The sequence below is a fragment of the Emydura macquarii genome, unplaced genomic scaffold, assembly GCF_026122565.2.
Source record: "Emydura macquarii macquarii isolate MOO-44397 ecotype Brisbane River unplaced genomic scaffold, CSIRO-AGI_Emac_v2 contig_1876, whole genome shotgun sequence".
Lineage (NCBI taxonomy): Eukaryota > Metazoa > Chordata > Testudines > Chelidae > Emydura > Emydura macquarii.
This window is the reverse complement of record NW_027132013.1, coordinates 13063376-13090087: the sequence shown is the minus strand read 5'-3', so window position 1 is coordinate 13090087 and position 26712 is coordinate 13063376. Positions and strand designations below refer to the sequence as shown.

General features: G+C 43.8%; 1 protein-coding gene across 8 annotated transcripts in view; it reads left to right on the top strand.

Annotated features, from left to right (window-relative positions):
- Positions 1-26712, top strand: part of CKAP5 (cytoskeleton associated protein 5) — a 100397-nt gene that overhangs the window by 48240 nt on the left and 25445 nt on the right. For 6 of the 8 annotated variants that reach the window (XM_067557670.1, XM_067557669.1, XM_067557665.1 and 3 more), the window contains exons 15-28: positions 7473-7583; positions 8679-8771; positions 10118-10303; positions 10766-10860; positions 16469-16526; positions 16616-16741; positions 19448-19587; positions 19799-19973; positions 20569-20682; positions 22732-22860; positions 23466-23660; positions 24036-24171; positions 25524-25612; positions 26440-26550. In XM_067557670.1, the coding sequence (XP_067413771.1) occupies positions 7473-7583; positions 8679-8771; positions 10118-10303; positions 10766-10860; positions 16469-16526; positions 16616-16741; positions 19448-19587; positions 19799-19973; positions 20569-20682; positions 22732-22860; positions 23466-23660; positions 24036-24171; positions 25524-25612; positions 26440-26550 (1758 nt within the window). The remainder of the gene's footprint in view (positions 1-7472; positions 7584-8678; positions 8772-10117; positions 10304-10765; positions 10861-16468; positions 16527-16615; positions 16742-19447; positions 19588-19798; positions 19974-20568; positions 20683-22731; positions 22861-23465; positions 23661-24035; positions 24172-25523; positions 25613-26439; positions 26551-26712) is intronic. The other 2 variants (XM_067557672.1, XM_067557671.1) reach the window with 1 other exon arrangement.

The following is a 26712-nucleotide window of genomic DNA, read 5'->3' as shown; positions in this document are numbered from 1 at the left end:
TGCCTTTCTCATCATCAGTGTCAGAAAGTGAGCAAGAGGACTTGGGTTCCCACTGTTCTTCTTATCTGCCATGTGGGACCCAATGTCACTATGGATACCAGGCACCCAACCCTCTGCTTCTGTGGTTTGGCCACCCATGGTACCAGCCTCCTGCCCTCAGTGACTGTACTGGGACTCTTGGCAGGCTCAGAGGTAGCAAGCTTCCCAGGCCCCTAGCATGGCATGCCAAAAGGCAAGGAGGCACCCTCCTTCAGATGTGTCTTCGAGAGCTTTGGAACCCCGTGAACAGCCAGGGGAGGCAATTGGGCAGAGATGGAGGAAGACACTTCTCAAGCTCATTTCTTGTCGTCCTCACCAGACAAGGTGGTGATGTCCCCTCTGCCATCCATGACTGATGGATTTTAAATCATTCCAGGAACTAGCTCAAAGGGTGGCAAAGTCCTGGAAGTACAGGACTTTGCAGGAAGTGACTGAGTCTCACCACAAATTGGTGGATATTTTACACTCTTCCACTTCTGCCAGAGTGGCCTTCTGGTTAATGAGGCACTCCTGGATCCTGCCAAAGTCATATATGGCAGGCCCCTGTGTCCATCCCGCCAATACGCAAGCAGACAGACAAAAAGTATTATGTGCCAGTAAAGGACACTGAATTTCTATTTTCTCATCCGCCTCCCAATTTCATCATTGTGGATGTGGTTAGTTCTAGGGGGCCACCAGCACCAATCTAAATCCATCTGTAAGACCAAAATTGGAAGCTTCTGGATCTATTTGGAAGGGAGGCATATTCATTAGCCATCCTCCAGTTCTGTGTAGCAAATTACCAAACCTTGCTTGCAAAATAAGACTACCAGAATTATATTAAACTCACTCCCTTTACTGGACTCCCATAAAGACCAATTCAAGGCCATAACCAGTGAGGGCTAGCTGATGGCTAAAACTTCTTTTCAGTACACATTAGATGTGGCCAACACAGCAGCATGTTTGATTTTCATGGCTGTTATTGTGTGACTGGCTGCGTGGCTGCATTCGTCTGACTTCCATAAAGAGGTCCAAACTATGGTGAAGGACCTCTCTTCTCAAGAGACGGAAGTTTTTCATCGAAAAGACTGATACATCTCTTGACATGTTAAAGGATTCATGGGCAACTTTTGATCACTATGGATATACGTGTCAGCCTACAAGAGAAAATACAGCCCTCAGCCACCATTTAAGCCCCAGTCATCACAATACATGTCTCAGTGCTCATCAGAAAAAGCTTACAAGCTATAGAGGAAGAAACAGAGGTTCCCTAGGTGAAAGCAACTGGGGACCCCAACCAACTGCGTCTCAGCCCTCCACCTCAAAGCATCAGTTTTGACAGGGTGGTCAAGGTGCCAGCAGAACGCTTTTCTTGCAACCACATACTGGAAGACCTCGCCTGTCGTTTTGGAGACTGCCTTTATCCCATTCTGCAGCACCTGGGAATGGATAATCTCCAACAAGTGGGTACCAGATGTTATCCAGAATGGATATGCCATCCATTTTCTCCTCCCTCCTCCTCCTAACATCCTTCTCTGTCCCTCTGCAGGGACTCTTCTCACAAGAATCTAATACATTGAGAGGTAAACCATCTCCTCAGTGTAGGCGCTATAGAACCTGTGCCCTTATATCTCTGAGGCAAAGGCTTCTACCCTCGCTACTTCCTGATACCAAAGAAAAAGGGAGATTGGAGACCCATACTGGACCTCAGGGCGCTTAACAAATATGTCAAAGCACAGAAATTCAAGATGGTTACCTTATCAACAATTATTCCAGCATTAGAGGAAGGAGATTGGTTCTTGGCCCTCGACCTTCAAGATGCATACTTCCGCATTTCCATCATATTGAGTCACAGGCATTACCCCAGATTCACGCTGGGCTAGGACCACTAGCAGTACCTCTCATCAGCTCCCAAAGTAGTCTCCAAGGTCCTTTCGGCAGTGGTGGCCCATTTACACGCTCAAGGCATAATTATTTATCCTTACCTGGACGATTGCCTTCTCAGGGCATGGTCCTTCGCAGATGCCCAACAAGGCATTCAGGCCACACGGGATCTGTTTCTGAATCTGGACCTACAGATCAGTGAACAAAAATTGACCATAACACTGGTATAGAGGCTAGAATTCATAGGAACGAACCTTGAATCCACTCAAGCAAAAGTACTCCTACCACATCAGATTTCTCAGTCTCTCCTCGTTGATAGAGACAATGCAATCCAGCCCACAAATTTCAGCCAGATGTTGCCTTCAGCTTCTGGGGCATATGACTGCAGGCACATAAATTATTGCTCGTGCCAGATTACGCATGAGATGCCTCCAGGCATGGTTCAGTTTGTTTTACAGGCCTAATAGAGACCATATAAACAAACTTCTATCAATGCCTGCCAGACTCAAGTGATCCTTGGACTGGTGGAAGGACCCAGCAAACGTCCATATGGGAATTCCATTTGCTCAGTCTTCCCCATCTCTACTTCTGACCACCAGTGCATCCCTCCTAGGATGGCATGTGCATCTCCGTGGTCAAACAACACAGGGCAAATGGTCCCCCAACAAATAGATGCCTTCACATCAACCTGCTTGAATTCAGAGTGGTCAGAAATACATGTGCTCACTTCGTCCCGCTGATCAAAGACACGCACACAAGGGTCATGACAGACAACATGGCCAGCATGTATGATTACATAAACCAACAAGGAGGTACTTGGTCTCATTCCATGTGCATAGAGGCTCTAAAACTATGGATCTGGTGCATCTCCCACAACGTCCTAATATTCGTGATCTACCTACTGGGAATACACAACACGACAGTCTCAGCCACAAATTCCCACATGACCACAAATGGGAGATAGTTGGTGATGCTACACTACATATTCCAACATTGGGGGATGCCAGTAATAGACCTGTTTGCTACTTACCAGAACAAGAAATGTCCACAGTACTGCTCCAGAGCAGGGATTGGACAACACTTCATGGGAGATGCTCTCTTCCTTCCTTGGGACAAGGGCCTTGTTTATGCCTTTTCTTCATTCCCTCTATTACTGAAGGTCCTGTTGAAAATAAGAAGTGAAAGCAAACATCATAGTGATTATTCGCACCTGGCTCAGCAAGATGTGGTACCCTTACCTGTCACAGCTGTCATTATGTCCACTGATGACTCTACTGATCGCTCCTTACCTTAGAACAAGAGAGTCTCTGGGTATGACTACATTGCCAAGTGAAGTCTACTTACTTAGTCAACTTTCATCCACCGATTTTTAAGTCGGTGTAGCGTGTACACACTGTGCTGTTTGTGCAGGTCTCGTGCATCCACACTCACCACAGTTGTTTCGACATTCAAAGCAGTGCACTGTAGGTTGCTATCCCACAGTGCAGCTAGCTGCAGTGGCTGTTTGGAGAAGTTTCATCGTCGCATGATGCAACGCTTCTTCCCCCAAACAAACAGGAAACCTATTTTCGCGGTTTCTTTTCCCTGTGCACTCGGTATTGCTGCGGGGACATGGAGCCAGCTCAACTCTGCCCTGTTACCATTGTGAGCGTCACAAATACATTGTGGCTTATCGAGTATTTTTGAAGTAGAGCAAGACTGTAAAGCACAGGCAACAGCGATGCCACCGAGGCTGCCCTGCTAAAAGCCATCGAGCAGAACAATTCCCAATTGCTGCAGGCTGTAGTGTGTCATCTGTGGAGGCAGAAAGACTGGCCACCAATTATGAGCAGCCAGATGCCAGCAGTACGCTGAGAGCTAACTGCAGAGCGCTTTGCATTAGGGAAGCTTTGAAAACCAAGTTCTGCAATGAGATTCAGGACTGACTTCTATTCCTATATGTTGTTTGCCTTTGCTAAATACCCCCCTCCCCAATCCATATCTGTACGCTCCAAATCCCTCCAGAACAAGATATGATTTATTAAAGAAACATGTTGAAATGATGCAAACTTTTACTTGTGAACATTCAAGTCATGGAGGAAGGGGGAAAGTGTTCATTCACAGTCTCAAGGGGTAGTGTGGTTGCCTGCTGGCCAGCTGTTAGTGGGTCTGCCACTGCTTTCTGCTCGCCTCCACTGAGGCAAGCACATACTGCAGCTTGGCCATTCTCCTCCGAGATCTCTTGGGGGTGGGGGATAGGCAGGGCAGCAAAGCCCTAGGTCAGCGGTTCTCAACCTTTTTTTCCCCAAGTACCACTCGGGGAAAAAGGGGGGGGGGGACTTGCGGCAGCAGGGTTACATGGGAGGAACAATGCCCTCCGCCAAAACCCTGCCGCCGTTTGCCCCTTTTCGGCAGCAGGGTTTCGCAGGGGTGGGTGGGTGGGAGGAGCTTTCGGCGGTGGCGGGGTTTCGCGGGGGGGGAGGGGACTTTTGGTGGCGGATTCGAAGAAGGCTGAGTGGTACGCGAGCTGTGCCATACTGCGCCGCCGAAGTACCACCGGTGGTACGCATACCACCGGTTGAGAACCGCTGCCCTAGGTGGAGGAGCATTATGGAGGGGCTGCAGCAGGACTCTGTCCTGCCTCCGTTCCTCCTGAAGCTCCACAAGCCACTGGAGCATGTCTGCTTGGTTGCGCATGATTCGCAGCTTCTCCTGCTTGGTACTGCGATCATGCTCCTGCATTTCTCTGCGACTCTCCCTGTCCATGTCCATATTCTGGGACAAGATCAGCCGCCTCACTCTGAGTTCTGTATCTGCGGCCATGGGGCGTTCATGAGCTCGCCAAACATGTCATCTCTTGGGGGTTCCCCCCCCTTTTTAATCTGTGATAGTCATTCCGCAGCATTTCTTGAGGGTTGGGCCAAGGCCAAGGTGTCTACAGAATGAAGAAAAATTCACAAGGTAGCCATTGTTAGCAGACTGAAGAAAATGATACAACTGCAACAATGTAGACAATACTCCCCATGCAGTGCACAGGGCAAACACAGACCCTCATTCCATTCCTAACATCCCAGAAGGGTCGGCAAGCTGTGCCCCTACAGAGATGGTAGCAAGGGGCTCTGCGGACAGCGCGGGGTGGGGGGGTATATAGTCTCTGCTTAAACCAAATAAAAGTAATCAAAGTGACTTGGTAGGACACTACAATGGGGAATACAGAGGTACAGGGCATCTGCTGTATAGCTCAGGTATTTTTAACATGCGCCGTCTTCCCTAGGTGACTATGAGCGATATCAATCACCTGAGGGTCACACACGAGGAAAGGGAAGGTTTGCAGCAGGGTACCAGCTGTGTTCCACTATGATGCAGGCTCCCTTAATTGCAGCATGGCGCGGCAAAGTATCCTACCATGGAGGGGGGAACAAGGCAGCCCTTCCCAGAAAACTTTTGCAAAGGATAACAGATTACCTACATGAAAGATATCATGAAAGGATAACAGATTACCTACATGAAAGTTTCTACATGAAAGATATCAACTGATCATTATCGGAGCATATCTCATCACATAAATAATCTGTTCCGTGGGTAACCCCCCAGTACGGTCACCTAAACGCCTGAAATCTTCTTCCTGTGGGGGTCCCCCTCCCACCCACCCCTCGCCACACCTAATGTAAAAGGACAGAACTGCTAAGAAGAGAAAAAACTCACCAGATGTGCCTTCCCCAGGATCATTAGTGCTGTCCTCTGTGCTTCTGGACTGCTCTGGGGTCAGGAATAGGTCCTGACTTTCTGGGAGAATGGACACCCCGCTCTCCTGCACCCTGCTCTCCTCAGCCTTCTCCTCCTCCACGGGTTTCTCATTATTGTCCGTGGACTGTGACCTAGCGGAGGTATCGATGCTGCGGCGTGGTACCATGGTGGGATTGCCACCAAGAATTGCACGTACCTCATTGTAGAAGCGGCATGTTTTGGGTGAGAAGCCAGAACAGCTGTTAGCTTCCCTGGCTTTCTGATATGACTGACGCAGCTCCTTGATCTTCACGCAGCGCTGCTGCACGTCCCTTTTGTGTCCTTTCTCCAACATGCCCTGGGATATCTTCCCCTAAATGTCCAAATTCCTTTTGCTGGCTCTGAACTAAGCCAGAATGGACTCCTTGCCCCACAGACCAATGAGATCTAAGACCTCTGGTCGACTCCATGTTGGAGAGCGTTTGGGCTTTACAGTAGCCATGAGGAGTACAGCGACAAAGCTCTCTCCACACTGGCTGCACAGGAACTGAAAATTCAAATTTGCCCGGGGTATGAGGGGAGAGGACATTTCCGGGTAGTGTTACCATGTTACAGTTGAGCATGAATGTCCAGAGCGGTCACATCGGGGTATTGTGGAATACCTCCCGAAGGCCAATAACGTCAATTTAAGTTCAGTTCTTTCTACACTGATGCTAAACCGAATCAATAAATTTGAAGTAGGCGCTACGCCACTTGCGGAGGTGGTTTTATTAAGTCGATTTTTGCCGCGATGTAAGTCGACGGAACTGCAGTGCCAGTGTAGACGTGGGGTTTCAGAGATTGACGTAAGTGACATTACGTCGACCTCCGTCGCCAATGTAGACCAGGCTTCTCTCCATCCCAATTTGTGGATTCTGTGACTCCAAGCATGGCTCCTTCATGGTTCCAGCACATAGAGACATCTTGCTCTGAGGAGGTACAGGAGGTGCTGTTTCATAGTATAAAGGGAACTACTCATTGTACCTACCTTCAGAAATGGAAGAGGTTCCAGATCTGTGCCAGCCCAAGCTTATCACCCCTACTGCAGCCTCCCTACCTGTTGTCTTAGACTACTTGTTGTCTTTAAACAAGTTGGGACTCCTCTATTAGTTTGCTGAAGGTTCATCTGGCAGCAATTGCAATCTTCCACAAGTAGGTCAAAAGATACTCAATGTTCTCTCACTTGACTACAAAGAGGTTTCTTAAGGGCAAAACAAATGTCTCCCCAGTTCGCAATAGGATTTCAACCTAGTGTTAAAAGGACTGACTAGACCACCATTTGAATCCATGGACACTTGTTCACTAACTCACCTTTCCATGAAGATGGCGTTCCTTATTGCCATTACCTCTGCCAGAAGGATACAGGAGATAGGAGCTTTGGTGCAACCCCATTTTTACTGTGTTCTACCCAGACAAGGTCACGCTTGGACGGGAGGGAGTACTACCAAAGTTCTTTGATTAGCAGCACAAGGCACAGACACCTACAATGGAGCACCCATAGGGGGACACATCTCAAAGAATCATCATTACTGCACAAGTTCAGTAACTTCCTCTTAAGCTCCCCTATCACAATGCACTGGTATTTTTTCTCATAACTTAAATGTCTCCTGAATACCACTTCCACAAGCATTAACTCACATCCACTGTCTTAACTAAGGAAAAAATTGTTCCTCCTCTGGATCTCCAGTGGAGATTTACTAATTGGTAGTAAGTGCCTTGGGGCAGAGTTATCTCTATGCCCCCTCTGCACTTTAATAATCAGACTACTGCCTGGCATACAAGAGAGCATTTGGTCAGTTATTAACCTTCTTGTAATCTGTCTGCAGATAGAAGTGTGTGAAGAGAGAGCTTCAGCTGTCCTCCCAGCCTCTTGCATACAGCAGCTAGATAGCGGTAACTGGAAGGAGAGGCTTGCCTGCATGGAGGAGTTTCAGAAGGTAAGTATGCAATGGATAGTAAGAGGATTACTTTTAGAAGGAAACATGAAAAACTGAAATTAAGAACTTTCTGCTGCTGTTTAGTCTCAACCTGTTACCCTGACTACTGCAAATGTCTGCCACAATCTACCAAAATCCCTGCTGGATCCACACTAGACAGCAATTAAATTACAAAATGCTGGCTTGCAAAATTCTACTGTTTCAAATGCCAGCTGATTATTACACCCTATTACATCAGCCTTTACAGCTGGGAATATGAGGAATCTCCATTGTCTCCTGTAGAGAGACAGACTAAGCATTGTGAGTTAGCTCACTCCACACTGAATAGAGCGGTGTTTCTATCTTCCCTTAAAGCATCCCTACCATGTGACCCTTTTGGACTGAGTCTCACTTTAAAAGGCAGCTATTTCACATCTGCAAATATTTCACATTCTATTGCAACTGCTGTTGAGCTTCAGTTCTTGGCATAAAAACAGGCTTAAGTGTAGTAGTGCATCTCCTTTTAGCACAAAGGGCTGCACTTCATAGTTTGATGGGGTCTGGAGCAGCATCTAGCCTCTACCCAAGCATTAAGTAGTCAAGTTTTCACTGGGATGCAACTTCCCCTCTTGGAATAGATTAAAGAGCAGCTTTAAAAGCTACAAAGTAAACTCTTAAGTCCCAGATGTCTAGACTCCATTCTTATGAGTTGTCTGGTGCAACTTCTGTTTAAATTGAAACAGTATTGGGTATGTGATGCAACTCAATAATTACTGGATTTTTTTTGGGGGGGGGGGATGCTGTGTTTGGCAAAGATGATGCCATTTAAAAAAAAAACAAAAAAACCAGACTTCTTGAGCATGGTTGTCCATGTGTCAGGAGTTTTATGTGGGCGCATATTAAATAAAGCAAAGGAAATAAATACCAATGCATTAAAAAGGCGTTTTGTCTAAGGGACACAACACCTTATAGGCCCCCATTGATGTAAAATGGAATCCAGACTAGTCCTGTTATCTTCCAGAGAAGCCAAAATTGCAAATCTCACTCCCAACGGTCTTGAATTTTGTTTTGCATGTTTTGAACATCTAATGGTTAATTTGATTTTTGACTCTTTAGGCTGTAGAACTGATGGAAAGAAGTGAAATGCCTTGCCAGGCTCTGGTGAGGATGTTGGCCAAGAAACCTGGGTGGAAGGAAACCAACTTTCAGGTAAACCACTATCTTTTTATATCTATAATGGATTGCAGTCTCTTGCTACTGCAATAATCTGTGTTACTCATTGTTCACCCTTTTACCTGCTAAAAGAAGTACAGATCTTTGGCTATAAAAATGCAACTGCTGTTGGTCAGTTACTTCATTGCTTAGTCAATAAATACATTCTGATTTGAACATGTCTTTCCGCTTTAGGATTCTTAGTGAGGCACTTCATTCCAAGTAACTTGTTTTTCCTTCATGCCTTAGTAATAGGGGAGCAATATAAAGGCCTTCATATTTAGAGACCTTCTTTCTTTAAACAAACACTGTTAGTTTCATTTAGGCCCAAACTTGGGTTTTGTAGAAAATATTTTTGATACCCAATATAAATATCTTTTTTTTTCCCCCCAGTTGATTTCAGTTAATATGTTTTGGGGATTTTAACATAGCAGTAGCATAATGCTCCTTTATCAGATAAAACAGTGGCTGAAGGCACAAGAGTTTTTAGTGTAAGCATTAATAGAAGTGTTTCACTTTTAATAGTAGTTCTAGAAGTCCATCAGTTCTTGTGTAAAATATGAAGAGCCTTATTTCTGCAAGAGAAGAAAATTGAGTTTCACCTGCATAACAATGAGATGATGATCCATATAACTTGAAAATACTGCCCAAAGGATGTATGTGGATTTTAAGTAGTGGTATTCCATGAAAAGAAGCCTGTAGAATGCTCTAGAGAATCATTACACTTCTGTTTGATCTGTATTTTTAATGATGGAGCACCTTTCTTCACAACACTGGCATGGCTAAATTTTAAAGCATTTAACAGTGAAACCCCAGGACTTGCAGTAAATTTATGCTTTCTTATAAGTTTGAATAAGACAGGGCAGTCCAATAGCTAGGGCACCAGACTGGAAGTCTGCAGACGTGATGCTGCCATTGACTTGCTGATTGACTGCTGGTAAATTGCAACCTCCCTATACTTACTGTTTCTATCTGTACCCTTCTTTGTAAAGCACTTTGGAATATACTGATGAAAATTAAGACCTTCTTGTTCCAAAAATTAATCTGACTATCTTGCTGTCCAAGCTGAGTGATTTACAGAATCTTAATACAGTAGGTCATAAGATTTTAAAACACTTCCAGTGTTACTGTAAGGTGTTGGTCTAGTTACTAGTATCCTGCTAGTTACTAATGACTTCCATAGTGTTTGTAAGCTATTTATTATTCTACTTCTACTGGGGTCTCCTGAGATTCTGTTTGACAGGCTAATCTGAATTGCATTGTGGTCCAGGCTAGAACATATAGCAGCACACAAGTTTATTTACTTTCCTGGTTGTTATGGCTATGCTGTTTGTCCCTCCCAGGTAATGCAAATGAAGCTTCATATAGTTGCCCTGATTGCTCAGAAGGGGAACTTTTCCAAAACATCAGCACAAATCGTGTTGGATGGTCTCGTGGACAAGATTGGTGATGTGAAATGTGGGAGTAATGCAAAAGAAGCAATGACGGCAATAGCGGAAGCATGTCTGTTGCCATGGACTGCTGAACAGGTCAGTAAGGAGTGAAGGTGCTTTTCCAGTAGGATAAAGAAAATTATTGCTGTGCACACCAAGTTTTTATACTTGAGAACCATATAATCTCATTGTCATGTTTCCATATTGCTTGGAATACTCCTTTGTCTTTTGTTTCTTAAACATCCAGTGAGGCAGCAATTAGATGGAAGTCTATTCCAAAAGGAAGTAACTTTAATAATAGATTAGTGATTGGTGAGGTGTCCTTCAAGAAATTATAGTATATTGGATGTTACACTAAGCAGCCAGCGATAAGTCATGTCTCATTGCAACCATCCTCTCCTTACAGTAGAGCATTAATTATCTGTTGTGCATCTCTTTATCCATCTTGGTTTAAATGCATTGCAAAGTCTTAGCAGATGTCAGAACTCTTCTGTTATGAGGGTCTTCCATGTGATCCATCAGTGGGGGTAAAGATTTGAATTTTCCTTTCTGTTCCAGGTTATGTCCATGGCTTTCTCTCAAAAGAATCCTAAAAACCAGTCGGAAACCCTGAATTGGCTCTCAAATGCAATTAAAGAGTTTGGCTTTTTTGGGTAAGTTTTAGGATAAAGTATTAAATAGAAAAATAAGGATGCAAGTTTTCAGTGTAGGTAAAACTGATTCTCCTTCTTTACAGAACTCAGTGTGGGTCTGTATTGTTCTTTGAAAGACTGCTGAAACAAGTGCATCTAAGCCTTTGTTCCTAGAGCTCTTAGACATTAGGATTTAATTAGGAGCTTGGAAAAGCATCTAAACATGTAAATAAGTGCATCTGGCACAGAAAACCTACAAAGAAGAATACTGGCCTATTCTCTTTATAGAACCCTGGAGTATGCTAGGCATTTCACAGCAAGAAAGCTTGCAGCCTAAACTTTAGATGTGAGGTGAGTGAAGACCAGATTAACAGCAGTACAGTATCAGTTACTCAGGCATATGGGCATCTTGATGGTCCAGGTTAAATGTTTAATTTCTCCCTGTAGTAAAAATAAGGGAGTCATGAATGAAAACTGATTAGCTTACTGTCAGCATTACAGTTTTTGGGAGGGATTTTGATGAGGATGGTGACTTGGCAGACCCCAGAGTAGGGAGGCTGTTTTTCATGTGTATGAGTATATAGAATTAAAAATGGACCATGTAGTCAGATCCAGAATAGCATTTCGTGGTTGAACTTCTATTCTTTTATAGAAGAATCCAGGCAAGTACATTTGATAAATCAGTGTATTGTTTCTTCATGCTCTTTCACAATAAAACATACATTTCTTGAAAGACAGAATTTCACAGTATAAAAATAAAGGGCTAGTTGAAGTCTGAATATTTGTGTGGCTTGCTCTGACCTGTCCTGTGAGGTGGTTATCTTGCTGTTTTCAGGATAAATGGGGCCAGGAAGAAAATCCATATAGATTCAGCAGGAGAAACAAAACCAAAATTAAATTTGTTTTAGAGGGAAAAAATAAACCTATAGAGAGAAGACTAGTCCAGACTGCAAACCCAAGTACTGTTTCTCTAGTAGGCCCAAACAATCTTTTGAGAATATCTATGGATCCCACGCTACGCACTCATGTGCAAGATCAGATTTTTTGAGTAACTGGGTCTGGTGCTGCATGTTTGTCCCATGCCTCCTTGTGCTCTTGTGTGAGGACATAAAGGGTAGAGCAGCCATAACGCGCTCTCAGTTCCTTCTTTTAGCACCAGTGGCAGCAAGACAGAACCAGGGTTGTTAATTGTTGCAGCAGTACAAGGAAAATCTAAGTTGACGAAAGACTCATTCAAAGACAAGGACATTATTTACTACATACTGTTTCCTGAGGTGGGAGAAGGTGACACTCTTTTTGCCTGATTGCCTCACACGTGAGCTGAAGGAAAGTGTTAAAGAAGACCAGAGAGTTTCCAGGGCAGCCTTAAGGCAGCCATGGATGTCTCTGGCCATTCTCAGTCAGCTTCTCCTTCTAGGAAGCAGTTCTGACACTTCTGCCATCAATCACTGGATTTCCTGTTTGTGCAATATTCCTCTCTTTGGAGCTCGAATGTCTCCCTACATACCTGCCTGAGAATTCCTTACCTCTGACAAGTGGATACTGGAAGTCATAGTGGGTTATCTATGCACTTCCACTCTACCCCTCCATCCGACCCTCTTCATGTCCCTCTTTAGGGACACCCTCACGAAAGCCTCTTAGGGCAAACCTCTACTGCCCCCCAGAAGACTGGGTCCAAAAGAATTCATTAGGAAAGGATTCTATACCTCCTAATTCCCAAGAGAGATGGAGGGTGGAGACTAGTCCTCAACCTCAGGAATTTGAACAGCTATGTTCTAGTTCAATGCTTCAGAATGGTGACACTAGTTATCATTCTCCCATCCTTGGATCCAGGAGACTGGTTTGTTGCCCTTCATCTGCAGGATGTGTGATGTTGGATAGCTACATGAAAGTAGACAAGTGGTTCCTGTGCCTTGTAACAGGAACAGACCACAATCAATATAGAATTCTTCTCTTCAGATTCTCCACAACTCGGAGGATGTTTACAGAGGTCTCTTTGGTAGTGGCAGCTCACCTCAATCAATGGGGAAAATCTCTGTATTCCCATGTTTGGAGGTCTTGTTGATCAGGACTCGATCATACGGAGAGATCCAGTCAGCTACAACCAAGGTATTAACCTTGTTCCAATCACTAGGACTTCATAGCAATCATACAAAATGTATACTAATGCCAATGCAAAGGATAAACTTTGTAAGAGACATTTTGGACTCCACAACAGCAAAAGCCTATTTAAACAGGGAGAGAGGTTTTTTTCCCCCCCACCCATTTTACCTAATCTGAACACTATCGTGCAGCCCACAAACAACTGTGAGGGCTTGTCTTCAGCTCTTTTGGTTCATATATTTGCCTCTTATGTTCATGGCTCTCTACTCAAGACTACACCTCAGATGTCTTCAGACAAGAACAGTATATAACCCAAACCAGACACCACACCTCCAAACGGGTCACAGTGCCTTAAATGATGTTGGATTCTGTTACATGGTGGAAGAACCCACAGAGGGGCTGTGTGGGAAACCCCATTCTCGCATCCCACACTGTCAAAAATCCTCAACCGATACTTTTCTGTTAGTATGGGGGGAGCCCACTTGCAGGGAAGTACAGCTCATGGCTAATGCTCTGCATGAGAGTCACCACTTCACCTCAACATTCTGGAGCTGAGAGCAGTTCGCTAAGCTTTTTACTGCTTTCTTCATGATATACAAGGCCACTTGGTCAGAGTAATGCTAGACAACAGGGTAGTGATGTATTACATCAACCGCCAAGGCAGAATAAGATCCCAGTCTTTATACCAGTTCCAGAATCTTAGCGACCATGTATTTCTAATTGAATAGGCATATCATCAATCTGTCTATCGGGCCTTCAGAATACAATTGCAAACTTCCATAGCAGATGCTTTTGGCAAGACCACAAATGGGAGCTCAGACTCTTTTTTTTTTTTTTTTTCAGTATCTCAGACCTGGGGTCTACCTTTGAGTAAATCTCTCTCCTTGCCACCCCGAACAACTCCAAATGTTGTTTGTTTTGCTCCAAGGGAGGTTACAGATTGTTTTCTCAGGTCTGGCCTACACTGCCATGCTGGGTCCACATGAGAGATGTAACTGGCAAATCTCATGTCGATGTACTTACATCTGTGCAACATGACGTCTCTCTCCAGTGCAGCTGCTCTGCCATCGACACTACCCTCCACCTTTCTGGGAGGTGGACTAATTCAGTCAAGGGGAGAGTGCTGTCCTATCGACTGAGCAGGCCTACACAGACCCAATCAGTCGATGCCGCTGCATTGATATCTGCCATCACGGCAATGTAGATGTGCTGAAATCTCCATGGTCTTGTGCTCTGCTTTATGCTTACCCACTGATACAGTTAATCCTCAAGACTCTGTACCCCAGTTATGCACAGAAAGAGAGCTATTCTCATTACACCAGCCTGACCAAGACAGGTGTAGAACTCAAACCTCATCCACCCCTTGGAGGTGGCACCCTTGTGATTACCTACCACAGAGAACCTATTGACACACAGCTTGGGGTTCCCTCATCCACCCCAACCCTTCTTTTCTGAACCTCAGAATGTGGCTCCTAAATGGGTCTCAACCCTGGAATTGACTTGTTTAGATGCAGTTCAGTTGGTTCTTTTGTCCAGTAGTAGAAAGCCCAATATCTGGAATACATACCTCTGGAAGTGGAAATGCTTTCATTCTTGGTGCTCTCTTCAGTCTTCCCAAGCCTCAGAAGTTCTGCTTCCCAAGATACTGGATTATCTATTGGAATTAAAAGTGAGAAGAGTCTCAATGAGCTCTGTGAGGATACAGTTGGCTGCTATCACAGATTTCCTCTTACCCATCCAGGGATGGTTTGATTTTTTTGCCTTCCCTGTTATAGCCAGATTTCTCAAAAGTCTATAGAACTTGTATCCTCCTGTCTGGGACCCAGCCCCCCAGTGGAACGTTAGCCTGGTGCTTAATGCTCTACGTACAGCCCCTTTTGAACCTTTTGTTACCTGCTCTCTCCTCCACCTCTCCTTTAAAACTTCATTTCTGGTCACCATTACTTAAGCAAGAAGAGTGGGAAAGCTGGGGCACTTACGGCTGACCCACCATAGTACAACCATATTCCTATAAAAGGTGGTATAAGTATATATCCTTGTTTTCTCCCCAAAATCTGATCAGCATATTCCATTAACCAAGAGATTTGCCTTCCTATATACAACCCAAAATCTCATACCTCCTAGGGAGGGAATCGAGCCTTCATTCACTGGATGTTAGACCTTGTCTTCTATTTAGATAGGGCTAAGTCCTTTAGATCCTCTCCAAAGCCATTTGTATCATTTGCAGAAAGAATGAAGGGCCAACATATTTCTATGCAGCAGTTATCTAAGTGGATTTCAAGTCGTATTTTGACCTACAATGAAAGAACTGGGATATAGCCTCTTCACAGTGTGACAGCATATTCCACTAGAGTGCAATCCATGTCTGTGGCTCTACAAAAAGACATTCTCATAGCAGAAATCTGCAGGATTGTGACTTGTTCTTCAATTCATACCTTTTGTCAAGTATTATGCCATCTTAATGGCTTCCAGAGATCGTACTGTCTTTGGTGATGCAGTTCTCCACGCAGTTCTTGACCTGCCTCCTCAGCATCCACTTCTCTTTGAATTACTGCTTGGGAGTCTCCTACGGTGGAGCACCCGTGGGGGCATATACTTGAAGGGGAGGTTACTTATCTTAGAGACTCAAATTCTTAATGTTTTTGTCAATATGGCAGCTCCCTCTGCTTTGAAATGTCTGGCTTCTTGGCTATGAAGGAATTGAGCGGCCACAGGCTTGTGCCTATCTACATCCCCTCATTTGGAACACAAGGTGCTGTTCCACACAAGATCATGAACTCTTTGCCATCTCTGATCAAGAGTGCATGAGCACGTGCTTATCCTACAGTGGAGCACCCATAGGGACAAAAGCATCTTGAACTCAAATTACTGTAAGGTAAGTAACCTCTCCTTTACCTACACTGCGTGTGGTTCTTCCATATGTTTTCAGTGTGGATCCTATGTCACCACTTTTCAGAGTCCTCTGCTACCATCAACTTCAAATTCTGAAGAAACTGAGAGGTGGTCACAGCCACTCTGTCCTTTATGCCCTCACACAGGATCACACAGACATCCATGGTACACGCAGGTTCCCAGTGGACGCTGCTATAAAAAGAAAAACCAAAAAAACCCCCACAAACTTATCTTAGGTGTGTGGAGCATGTGTATACTGACAGTGGGAACCATACTGACAACATCTAGAAAAAGAGTTACTGCAATATATGTAACTGTTTTTTTTTCTTCATGGACTAGCTTTTCAGGCAATAAAAGGGCTGCCTTCATATTTGCATTAAACTGGTATTAGGCAGTATTTTACTGCAAAAGATTACGCAACTTTGGAAATAGTTTTCTGTTAGCTTACACTATCTTAAGGTTTATCTCCATATGTAAAATGTCAGATGCTTTGGGGAGTTTTGTTGGTAATTATATACCAACAGGTTAAAAGTTACTTAATTACGGAAGACAAACTGTAGCTGCCTTATATCTTGCTGATGCCTTCTGCATGTGTCTTTGTAGGCTATTTCATGATATTCATGTTCTCTCTCAGGTTGAACGTTAAGGCTTTCATCAGCAACGTAAAGACAGCTCTTGCTGCCACTAACCCAGTGAGTAAATGTGGATTAATTCTGAAACTTTTAACACTGTCTGTTTTTAGTCTAAGGTCTGTTAAGTGCTTTCTGTCCTATTTTGGTAGGCTGTACGGATTGCTGCTATTACCTTGTTGGGCGTCATGTATCTCTACGTTGGACCCCCTCTGCGAATGTTCTTTGAGGATGAGAAGCCAGCCCTTCTCTCCCAGATAGATGCAGAATTTGAAAAGGTAAGAAGTCTGCAAGCCTTAATTCTCTTATTAAATAGCTGAAAATGCTAACTTCAATGCAGTGCCATTTTTGCAGATTGAGAACTTTCAGTAGGCTGGCTCTTTGCTAGTGTTTCAGGATGACGGATTTGTATTGTTCAAGACCATCAGGCTTTGGCGGGTGTTTAGCCACACAAGTGGGGTCATGGCTGTTTTGGCTTTGAATAAGGAGCAGTTCTTTTTGGGATTGTCCCTATGTGTAGCCTGCACATGAGATACACATGCTCACCATGTGCCTGAGTCCATAACTTCTTTCATGCAGTGTCTCTTGGTCCACACATGTTCCATAGCTCTCCTTGTGCTCGTAACCCAGGGCAAAAAAGGTGTTGTGGGCTAACAACTCTCCAGTTCCGCCATATCGCTGCATGGTCTGAGTCAGACTTTTCGGTGTCCTCAGCTCATTTTAGTGTCATTCCTGTAAGAATTCTTTATAGTTGGTTTTAGTAGTTTTTATAACATAGATGGATGTCTGACTGACTGTCTGACTGTCCCCCAAAAAAGGGATCCAACTCTGACCCCGTCTGAGTCAGGGAACTAATATGCACAAGCTCTAAGATTTTAGGCCCAACTAAATCTTTTCGGAAAGAGGAAGGCACACAAGCATATCAATCGAACAGTTCTGACACTGGCTTTGATGGTGGAAACATGGAGTTAGACAACTCCTGATGTTTTCATCCACTTTGGCAACCGAGGCAGTATCAATAACATGCTTCCAGAGGGAGCAGACAACCACTGTGACCAGAGAGGCTCTGGCTTTTCCAAGGGACTCTCCTCATACTCTGGGACAGTTAGGGACACGTATGTCCCAGGAAGACATCGATACTCTCCTCTATCAGCATTTACCACTATCATCAGGTCCATCAACTTTCTGGGACATTGCATTGGAGGAGGAGTCTATCACAAGAAGACGGAAGTTGATGCGTGGAATGGGGGAGCAATCCCAAGTGCAGCTGTTCTTATAGATAGTTCCTCTTGGGCCAAGACCATTATCAATCCAGAGTTTTCCCTTTTGGTCTGGCCACAGCACCCAGGGTGTTCTGTAAAAGATTTTTCAGTGGTGGCTGCTTGGATGAGAAGAGAAGGGTAGGGTAACCCATGTTCTGCTCAACTGTTTACCTTCCCCAGGTATCTTTGTGAATCATGAAAAATCCATGTTGATACCCACAAGGTGCACACACTTTGTATGGGTGACATTAGACTATACTACAGCAAGAGCATATCTATCTCTGGAAAGATTTCAAGCCATGAGCACTGTCATATACTATGTCAATGTCAGATACAGGACATCAGTCAGAACTTGCCTTACCCTCTTTGGCAACATGGCTTCATGCACACACAACACCATTTACCAAAGTATATCTGTGATGCCTATAAGCCTGGCTTTTCTTAATGTACTCACCAGAGAAGGGCACCATAAATGAATAGGTCACAATTCCACCCAAGGTATTAGGCTCTTTTCTGGCAAACTGGAGCAAGTTTGGGTAAGTATCCCTTTCCACACACACCCAAGGCAAACGATTTGTTACCAACGCCTGCCTAGTGGATTGGGGTATGCCATCATATGTCATAGAGCAACAGTTCCCAATTTCGTGTGTGGGACCTCCTTGGGGAGCTGCCAAAGATTACAGGGGGTCCATGAGGCTTCAGTAATATTGAGGTTATTTAGTGCCCCATGCCAGCCAGGCACAGTAGCCTCAAGCCCTTTGCCGGCCGGAGCAAAGGAGCAGCCCCGAGCTCCATGCTGGCTGGAGTGGAAAAGCAGTCCCCTCCAGTCCCAAACAGGCCGAGCACCTGACCAAAGTGAAGCAGCCCTGGCCAGCCCACCAGCACCTCACCACCTATATTTCCCTCAGTCCATGAGGTGAAGTTACATCTCAGTGGGACCTCAATTTTGTTCTATTGTCTCTCACTAAGGCTGTGTATACACTACAGCTTAAGTTGATGTAAGTGTGTCGCTCAGGGGTGTGAATAAGCCACCTTCTGAGTGACGTACGTTACCCTGATATAAGCGCCATGCAGAAGACACGCCTGCATTCCTAAAGGAAAATACAAGAAATTGTCTTTTACAGAAGTCTGTATAATAGAGCATTAAAATAGCATCCACCCCCTGTTTGACTACTGCTTGTTAATCTCCCACGTGTGAAATACACATATCACGCTTAAAGAAATGGAGGTTACTTGCCTGTAACTGGACATTCTTTTGAGAAGTGTGGTTCCAATCTGTATTCCACTACCTGCCCTCTGTCCCCTCTGCTGCTGATCCGTTACACTGTAGTAAGAATGGGAAATTAGAGAGGCATCGGCCTCCACTGCCCTTTATGCCTTTGGCTGGGAGCCCAAAGAGAGCTGTGGCCCATATGCAGGCAAAAGGACACTGCTTGCAAGAAAATCCAGACTCATGCACATGTGTATCCCATTTGCGGAATACAGATAGGGACCACACATTTTGAAGAACCTCCAGTTACAGGTAAGTAACATCTATTTCTGGGTTTGTGATGAACTTCAGGAGCTACTGCTTTTTGTAGCAACACTTTATGTTGATAAGGCATTGCTCTGGGCCGCATGACTGAGTGAGAACAGCCTCAAATAAAGATACTTAAATATCTAACTTCTTCCATTATGCACTCATCTTACTTGTGCTTGCGTGCGTGTGTGTCATGTTTGCAGATGCAAGGGCAGTCTGCGCCTGCTCCAACTCGAGGCACTGCAAGGCACAGCGGGGGCAGTGGAGATGATGGTGAAGAAGGAGATGAGCAAGAGGATATAGGGAATGATGTTGTGGATCTCCTGCCAAGAACAGAGATCAGGTGGGTTTAGAGTCGTCAAACTAAGGGCTTTTTTTTTTTTTCCTGCTACATATTCTAAAATCAGCAACTTTGTATCCTAAGTCCTTTTCTCTCTCTTGGTTTACCATGGGTTTTGATTGGCATTCACAGAGAAGTGTCTGGTTCATATGTTGTATTCCTCTAATACAAAATGATGCTAAATGTCAGAGATTGCTTTGCTTTCCTTCTACAGTGATAAGATCACAGCTGAATTGGTGTCTAAGATCGGGGACAAAAACTGGAAGATCCGAAAGGAGGGTCTGGATGAAGTGACAAGCATCATTAATGATGCCAAATTCATACAACCAAATATAGGAGAACTTCCAGCTGCCTTGAAGTTTCGTCTCAATGACTCCAATAAAATCTTGGTATGCTAAAAATACTAATGTCTGAAGCAAATTCCTGTTGCAGTCACTTCAGACTATATTATTCAACCCATTTCAGTTCCTTCATAGTTTGAGTGGGGCTTGAAAAATGGGTTTGTCTTTCTTCCATGAAATAAATTGTCTTTTACTGAAGTCTGTATAATAGAGCATTAAAATAGACATCTAGTCAGTTAATGAAGTGAGTAGCTCCAGATCCTACATCTCCCACTTTCCATATTTCTTGGGTGATTTTTTTTTCCTTCCCATTGCTGTGTAGAAGTCCCCACAAACTGGAAGGACGATGCAGCTCTCTGGTTTATTTTTTAATATATAAACTTTTATTTTCAATAACTCATAGCAATAAATGGAACACCAGAAAATTGTCACTTATGCCTGAAAATGGTTTTTAAATTCTTGTCCCTTTAAATCTACATACAGCAAGCAATAGCTGCACCTATAAACTAATAGGCATAAACTAATGCAGGAATAGACAGCCCTTCAAGAGGCAAAGTCTAGATAAGCCATAATAGCAACATAATGTTGCTACTCAGTTTGTTTGTATAACTAGTTCATTAAAATGTTTTTCTTTCTCATCCAGGTTCAACAAACACTGAGCATCCTCCAGCAGCTAGCCATGGCAATGGGCCCAAACATCAGGCAACATGTGAAAAACCTGGGAATTCCCATCATCACAGTTCTTGGGGACAGTAAGGTAGGCCATCATGCCTTATATTTTCCTTTAGGAATGCAGGCTCGTCTTCTGCATGCTTTGCGTTACACTGTCTAGGGAGCAATCTTCAGTGTTTGACTTAAATTGGCCAGCTGTTCAGAGGCAGGTGAATGTTTAGACTAGTTTCAGAAGCTCTTTGAATGCTGCTCAGAGTTCTGTCTTCCAAATTACTGCAGTTTGCCTATCTGCAGATATGAATACTGTCTGTGCTGTGGTTAAGCTGGTGGCTTTCTTGTTCAATGTCTGTGATGTACAGTAAAGTCCACTTATGCACTGTGTCCAGCTCTTCATCTTAAACTGATTTTCATAGGCCCTGCTTCTCAATGTAGAAGATACAGCCTAGGTTAGCAGTACTAGAGTAGTAAGTTGGTTTGCTGTGCAGAGATCAGTGCCAGGCCTACCTCTCTGGGTAGAGTGAGCACTTATGCTGCTCCCAGTGACTACCCCCCAGCTGATACGTAGCTTTCTGTCCAGTCTTTAGCTGTGAAAATCATGCTAACATGGGCCCTCTGAGACCGTCTGGAAAAATAAAGTATCCTGGAGATCCTAAACATGATTCTATTGGGGTAGTATCACAAAGGAGAGATTCGTTTCTTTTTGTTGGGTTGGACTTTATTTTTGACATGGCTATGATTTAATTTCTACTTTTTGCTTAGAGTAATAGGTGCATTGTGGTAGATTGAAGTAAATAAGAGCTAAGTAGTCAGAATTTACCAGTACTGAGGTGTCATAATGTTGCCTATAAACCTCAATTCCATGTAGTCTGGCATCCTCGGAACAGTGGTGTAAACTAGCTGATTCAGAGCAGACTGTTGCCCTTCCCTTTTTAGGTGTCACTGGGCAGTATTGGGTCACCCTGCGAGTGTGTAGGAGTAGAGTAGCATTCCTCTTGACCTCGTCTGATGATCAGTTTATGTCCCGAAGCAGAAGTACTTGGGTTTTGGTAGTTCATAGAAATATAGGGCTGGAATGGACCTTAAGAGCTCCTCTAGTCTAGCCACTTGTGTTGAGGCAGAACTAAGTAAACCTAGACCATTCCTGACAGTTATTTTTCTAACCTGTTCTTAAACGCCTCCAATGATTGTGATTTCACAACCTTCCTTGGAAGCCTGATCCAGTGTTTAACTATCCTTATAGTTAGATTTTCCTAATTATGTAATCTTAATCTGCAACAAGGAAGATTTAGCCCATTACCTCTTTCTTACCTTCAGTGGACATGGAAAACAATCCACTGTCCTCTTTATAACAGCCCTTAACGTATTTGAAGACTGTCATCGGGTCCCTCACTCAGTCCTCTGTTTTCCTCAAAACTAAATATAGCTAGTTTTTTAACCTTTCCTCATAGGTCAGGTTTTCTAAACCTTTATCATTTTTATTGCTATCCTCCAGACTCCCTCCAGTTTGTCCAGATCTTTCTTAAACTGTGCCACTCAGAACTGAACACAGTGCTTCAGCTGAGGCCTCACCTGTGCCAAGTAGAGTGAGACTGTTACCTCCCATGTCTTATACAAGACACTCCTTTTAATACACCCCAGAATGATATTTGCCTTTTTCACAACTACATATTATTGGTCACCTTCAGTTTGCGATCTACTATAACCCCCAGATCCTTTTCAGTAACCCAGTTATCGCCTGATCTTGCCTGGATTCCTAAATATGCTAAACTATTTTAACCTTTATATAAATAATTTGCCTCATTCTTTAGCCCTCACGAGTTGTGGATTTGAGATTATACTCTTCATTAGGGAGGGGCAGCAGACAAAATTCTTTCAATGATGCTCCCACTCCTTTTCTGTGTCAGCTGTGCCTGACTAGTGTATTATGTCTACTTTTCAGAGACTTCTCCATATCTAATAGAATGAGCTGCATTTTGTCATGCTGGGACTTCTTTTTCCCAACAACGAACAAAAATGTGAGCCCTTGGTGCAGGATGATTTAACCTTTGAAGGAAAGGGTGATCCCAGAACCTCCCCATCTTAATCTTCTGACCCCTATCAGGATTATCCTTTGTAAATTTTGCTCTTGCTACAGAACAATGTACGTGCTGCTGCACTGGCTACTGTGAATGCCTGGACAGAACAGACTGGCATGAAAGAATGGTTGGAAGGAGAGGACCTGTCTGAGGAGCTCAAAAAAGAAAACCCTTTCTTAAGACAAGAGGTAAGACTGGTACTCTATACATGAGTTTGTTCATTATACCTTTGGACTGCTTTTTAGCCACAGTTTGAGTGCAACTGTAGAAATAAAGGGGTGAGGCTAGTGCAGACTGCAGTGACTGAGCACTGTATCATGAGGGTAAGAAGTGTGCAATTCAGTTTTTGTACTGACTGGTAACAGTAAAAAGTAAAATTTAACAAGGATGGTTAGGAGTTGTTCTCCATGATGATGCTGAAATTCAAACTTCAGTGTTGCTCAAATTAAATCTTTTGAAAAGACGAATCATAAATAGTGCTGCTTCCCTCAAATGAGTCTTCCTTTATGCACAGTGCTTAAGAGTAGAGCTGAGGTTTTGGAATGTTGCCTGAGCCAGGGGCACCCAAAATGCAACTCACTGACCAAAAGTAATGCACAATTATGAAATGCTGCCCTCATCTTTAACTTGGAGCAGCAGCCATAATGAAGATGGCCACTTAAGTCACTTATTTGTATACCGGGATCTACAGTCTCTGTGGGCTGCACTTTTAGACACCTTATTACAATGCATATTTCAGACATTCGTTATATTCTGAAGAGTAAAGCTAACCTGTGCTGCTATCTCCTTCCAGCTTCTGGGTTGGTTGGCTGACAAGCTGCCTACCCTCCGTTCTGTTCCTTCTGACTTGCTTTTATGTGTGCCTCACCTGTACTCCTGCCTAGAAGATCGAAATGGAGATGTGCGTAAAAAGGCACAGGATGCTCTGCCGTTCTTTATGATGCATCTCGGTTTTGAGAAGATGGCCAAAGCCACTGGCAAGCTGAAGGTATAGTAGTTAGATTCTTACCTGAAGAAGAAAGCATAGTATGAATGAGCCTGGGTGAAAGTGAGTGTAATGTCTATGACAAATGTCTGTGACTTTTTCTGGAAAGTTACCTTGTGACATGTTTTGAGCAGTGTAAACACTCAGGAATCACTGCTGACTTCTGGTGTGAAATACTTGACCTTCAATGGGTGTGATTGAAATTAGTTACATGTCTGAACCACTTTACCCCTTTTAATTCTCAAAGTACTGTCCCTTTGACTAAACTACTTTCCACTTAGCCTCTTGCACACTGCACTTTTAAACTACAGCCATTTATCTCATCTTCATAGCCTATGGAATATCTGTTCTTCTGTACATGCATCTCTTTCTCTCTAGCCAACTTCCAAAGATCAGGTATTGGTCATGCTCGAGAAAGCCAAAGCCATCATGCCAGCCAAACCTGCTGCTCCTGCTAAGGCATCTTCCAGAGTGGTAGGAGGAACAGCTCCAGCCAAATTCCAGTCTGCATCAGGTAATCTAGATCATAATGCTGTGAAATGTGTGGGAAAGAATTTCCTTGGAAAAGGCTAAATTGAAGAGAAATGCTAAAATTTCAATGTTCAGTCATCCTAGTTGGAAAAGCTGATGTCTGTAAGACACAGATCCTATGGGGAAGGCCTTGTTTACAGAAGCAGAGTATAGGGATTTATAGGGTATAAGAACTAGTCTGTAATGTCTTTCACAGACATTCAACCCACCATCCTGACAGGAGACAAGTTTCATTTTCGGGGGGAAGGGGCGTTTATTGGACTACAGAGGCAAGCCAGTTAATCACAGGGTCTTGGTGTGATGCTGGTAAATCACAGGAAAGTTCAGTCATTAAAATTACTACTGTGGAGTTAGTCGCTTTTGAGGATAACTTTTAGAAACCCCCATTTGACTTCCTTGGTGCTGGAGCTGCAGGTTCCCAGGGTTGGTGTCTATATCTTAATATGCAAATGTTCTTATATGCAGAGAATCTCTGGTTTGGAGAACGTGCCTGTTGGATTAACCAAACCACAGGAGCACAGAGGCAAAGTTCTTCGTGCTTGAACAGTTGCCACATGTCAGCATTGAAAGGGTGTTGCAACCTTCTTCTGCTGCCTCTGTGTGGCATTCTGTGTAGCTTTGTTCTTAGCTCTCTGGGGAGGCTGCAGACCATTGGGTTTTGGCAAATGTCTTTTCTTGATGTGTCATCTGTTTGTTCCTAGTCCTATCCCAAATCTCTCTGCTTCTCCTTGGCACTTCCAAACTCAGGTACAGGAGAATTTGGGCACAGTCCATTTTGAGAACTGCAGCAAGCCAGCAACAGTAACTTCTGACAGTGGTGCACTGGTCTTATCCTACCTTCTGGTCTTGTTAGTCAAGCACCAACCTGGGAAATCCCTCACTCTGAGTGGTAGGGTCTATGCCTGCCCGTCTCTTTCGAGTGCATGTGTGGCAAAGCTATTGAGCAACTTGAGTTTACTTTTCAGCGGCACCCACATAAACAAAAATGAACAGTCCTTGTTAAGCTTGCCATCTAACACCAGCAACATATTAAAATTGAGGAAATAGGAAGATCAAAATATGTATTTTTTTTATACACACTTAGATACGAGAGGTTAGTTTCTTGGTGTTGACCTAGTCTGTAAATACCTAACTGTTAATGCACAGTGTAAAAGCTGAGCAAGCTTCCTTTGTGCATCTGAAATCCCTCACTTTCCTTGTGATGAAGGGTTTTGTTGTCTCCATGAGCAGATCTCCTTATGTGCAGTGAAATTAAAGAACAGGGCTGAGCTGAATGTGCTGTTTCTGAATGGGCTCGTTCTTTGTTACATGAGTTTGAAATCTTTTGTTTCCAAGCACCTGCTGAAGATTCAGGATCCAGCACCATGGAGCCCAAGCCTGACCCCAAAAAGGCCAAAGCAGGAGGAGCTGCCTCTAAAGCTAAGGTACAGTGATACCAATGCACAAGACTAATGAGCTGAGTTCCAGATGGGGATTGTAATAGTTTGTTGAGGTAGTCTGTGCAAGCTTACCAGTCTCAAGGCTCTTAAGTGAAAGATGCTCTTCATATCTGTTGTTCTAGTGGTGCTGCTATTATTGTTTTTGCTCAGTCCTACTTAACGGGCTTGCCACTGCGTCAGAAATTCAAATCACTGGGTCTTGAACTTCCCTTCTTGTAAACCTGGTATGTTTCTTTTATCTAAGATGGTCTGTATTTAAAATGTAGTTTAATAAACTCAGAATCTAGTATTCAGCTCTAATACTGTAAAATCTAGTTTTGAACAGCAATTCTGAATCCACACACCAGTGAAATTCCTGTTGTTAATCCACTGCATCTAAGGGGTAAAGCTTTCTCTCAGCACAGTGCACAAAGGGATGACTTAAGAATGCAATAGCAGCTTCAGCTGACTACCTGAACTGTTGAGTTAAAGTTGTACTCCCATTAGTATATTTTTTTTTTTAATTTCCTCACTTTGCTATTGAACTTACCAGATAAGTGAGGCAGAAACTTCACAACTGCTGTTCTGCATGCTGGGTGCCACTGTAACTATAGCAGTCCACCTTGGCACAGATTTGGGATAAGAAAAACATCACAGATTAAGGATCTCTAAACCTGCCTGCAGCCACTGTATTCCTTCATCTAAACTCTCAAATAAACTAGAATTAATGCTGTTGAGTGCACAGCAGGTTTGGGGGCTTCAGGGTCTAATGGTGATTTAGAGGTTCATGTTGAATTCTCTAACCACCAAGCTTTTTCTGTGGCTTATTGCAGCAGTCTGATGGTAATAACAGTATGTCCAAGGGCAATACCAGCCTGTCCCATGCTAATACGAGCCTCACCAAAGGCAATACCAGTCTGACAAAGAACAAACCCATCAAACAGGTACCAAGTTACGGTTTAGATATCTGTAGGTGACTGGTGCACTGCCCGTGTCTGAAGTGTCCTATCTCACAAGAGGCTATTGCACACTTTGCCATGGGTTTTGCTTCCACACCACCAAAGCACATACCTCCGGATTCTAACCTATTGCCAGCTTCTACTTGG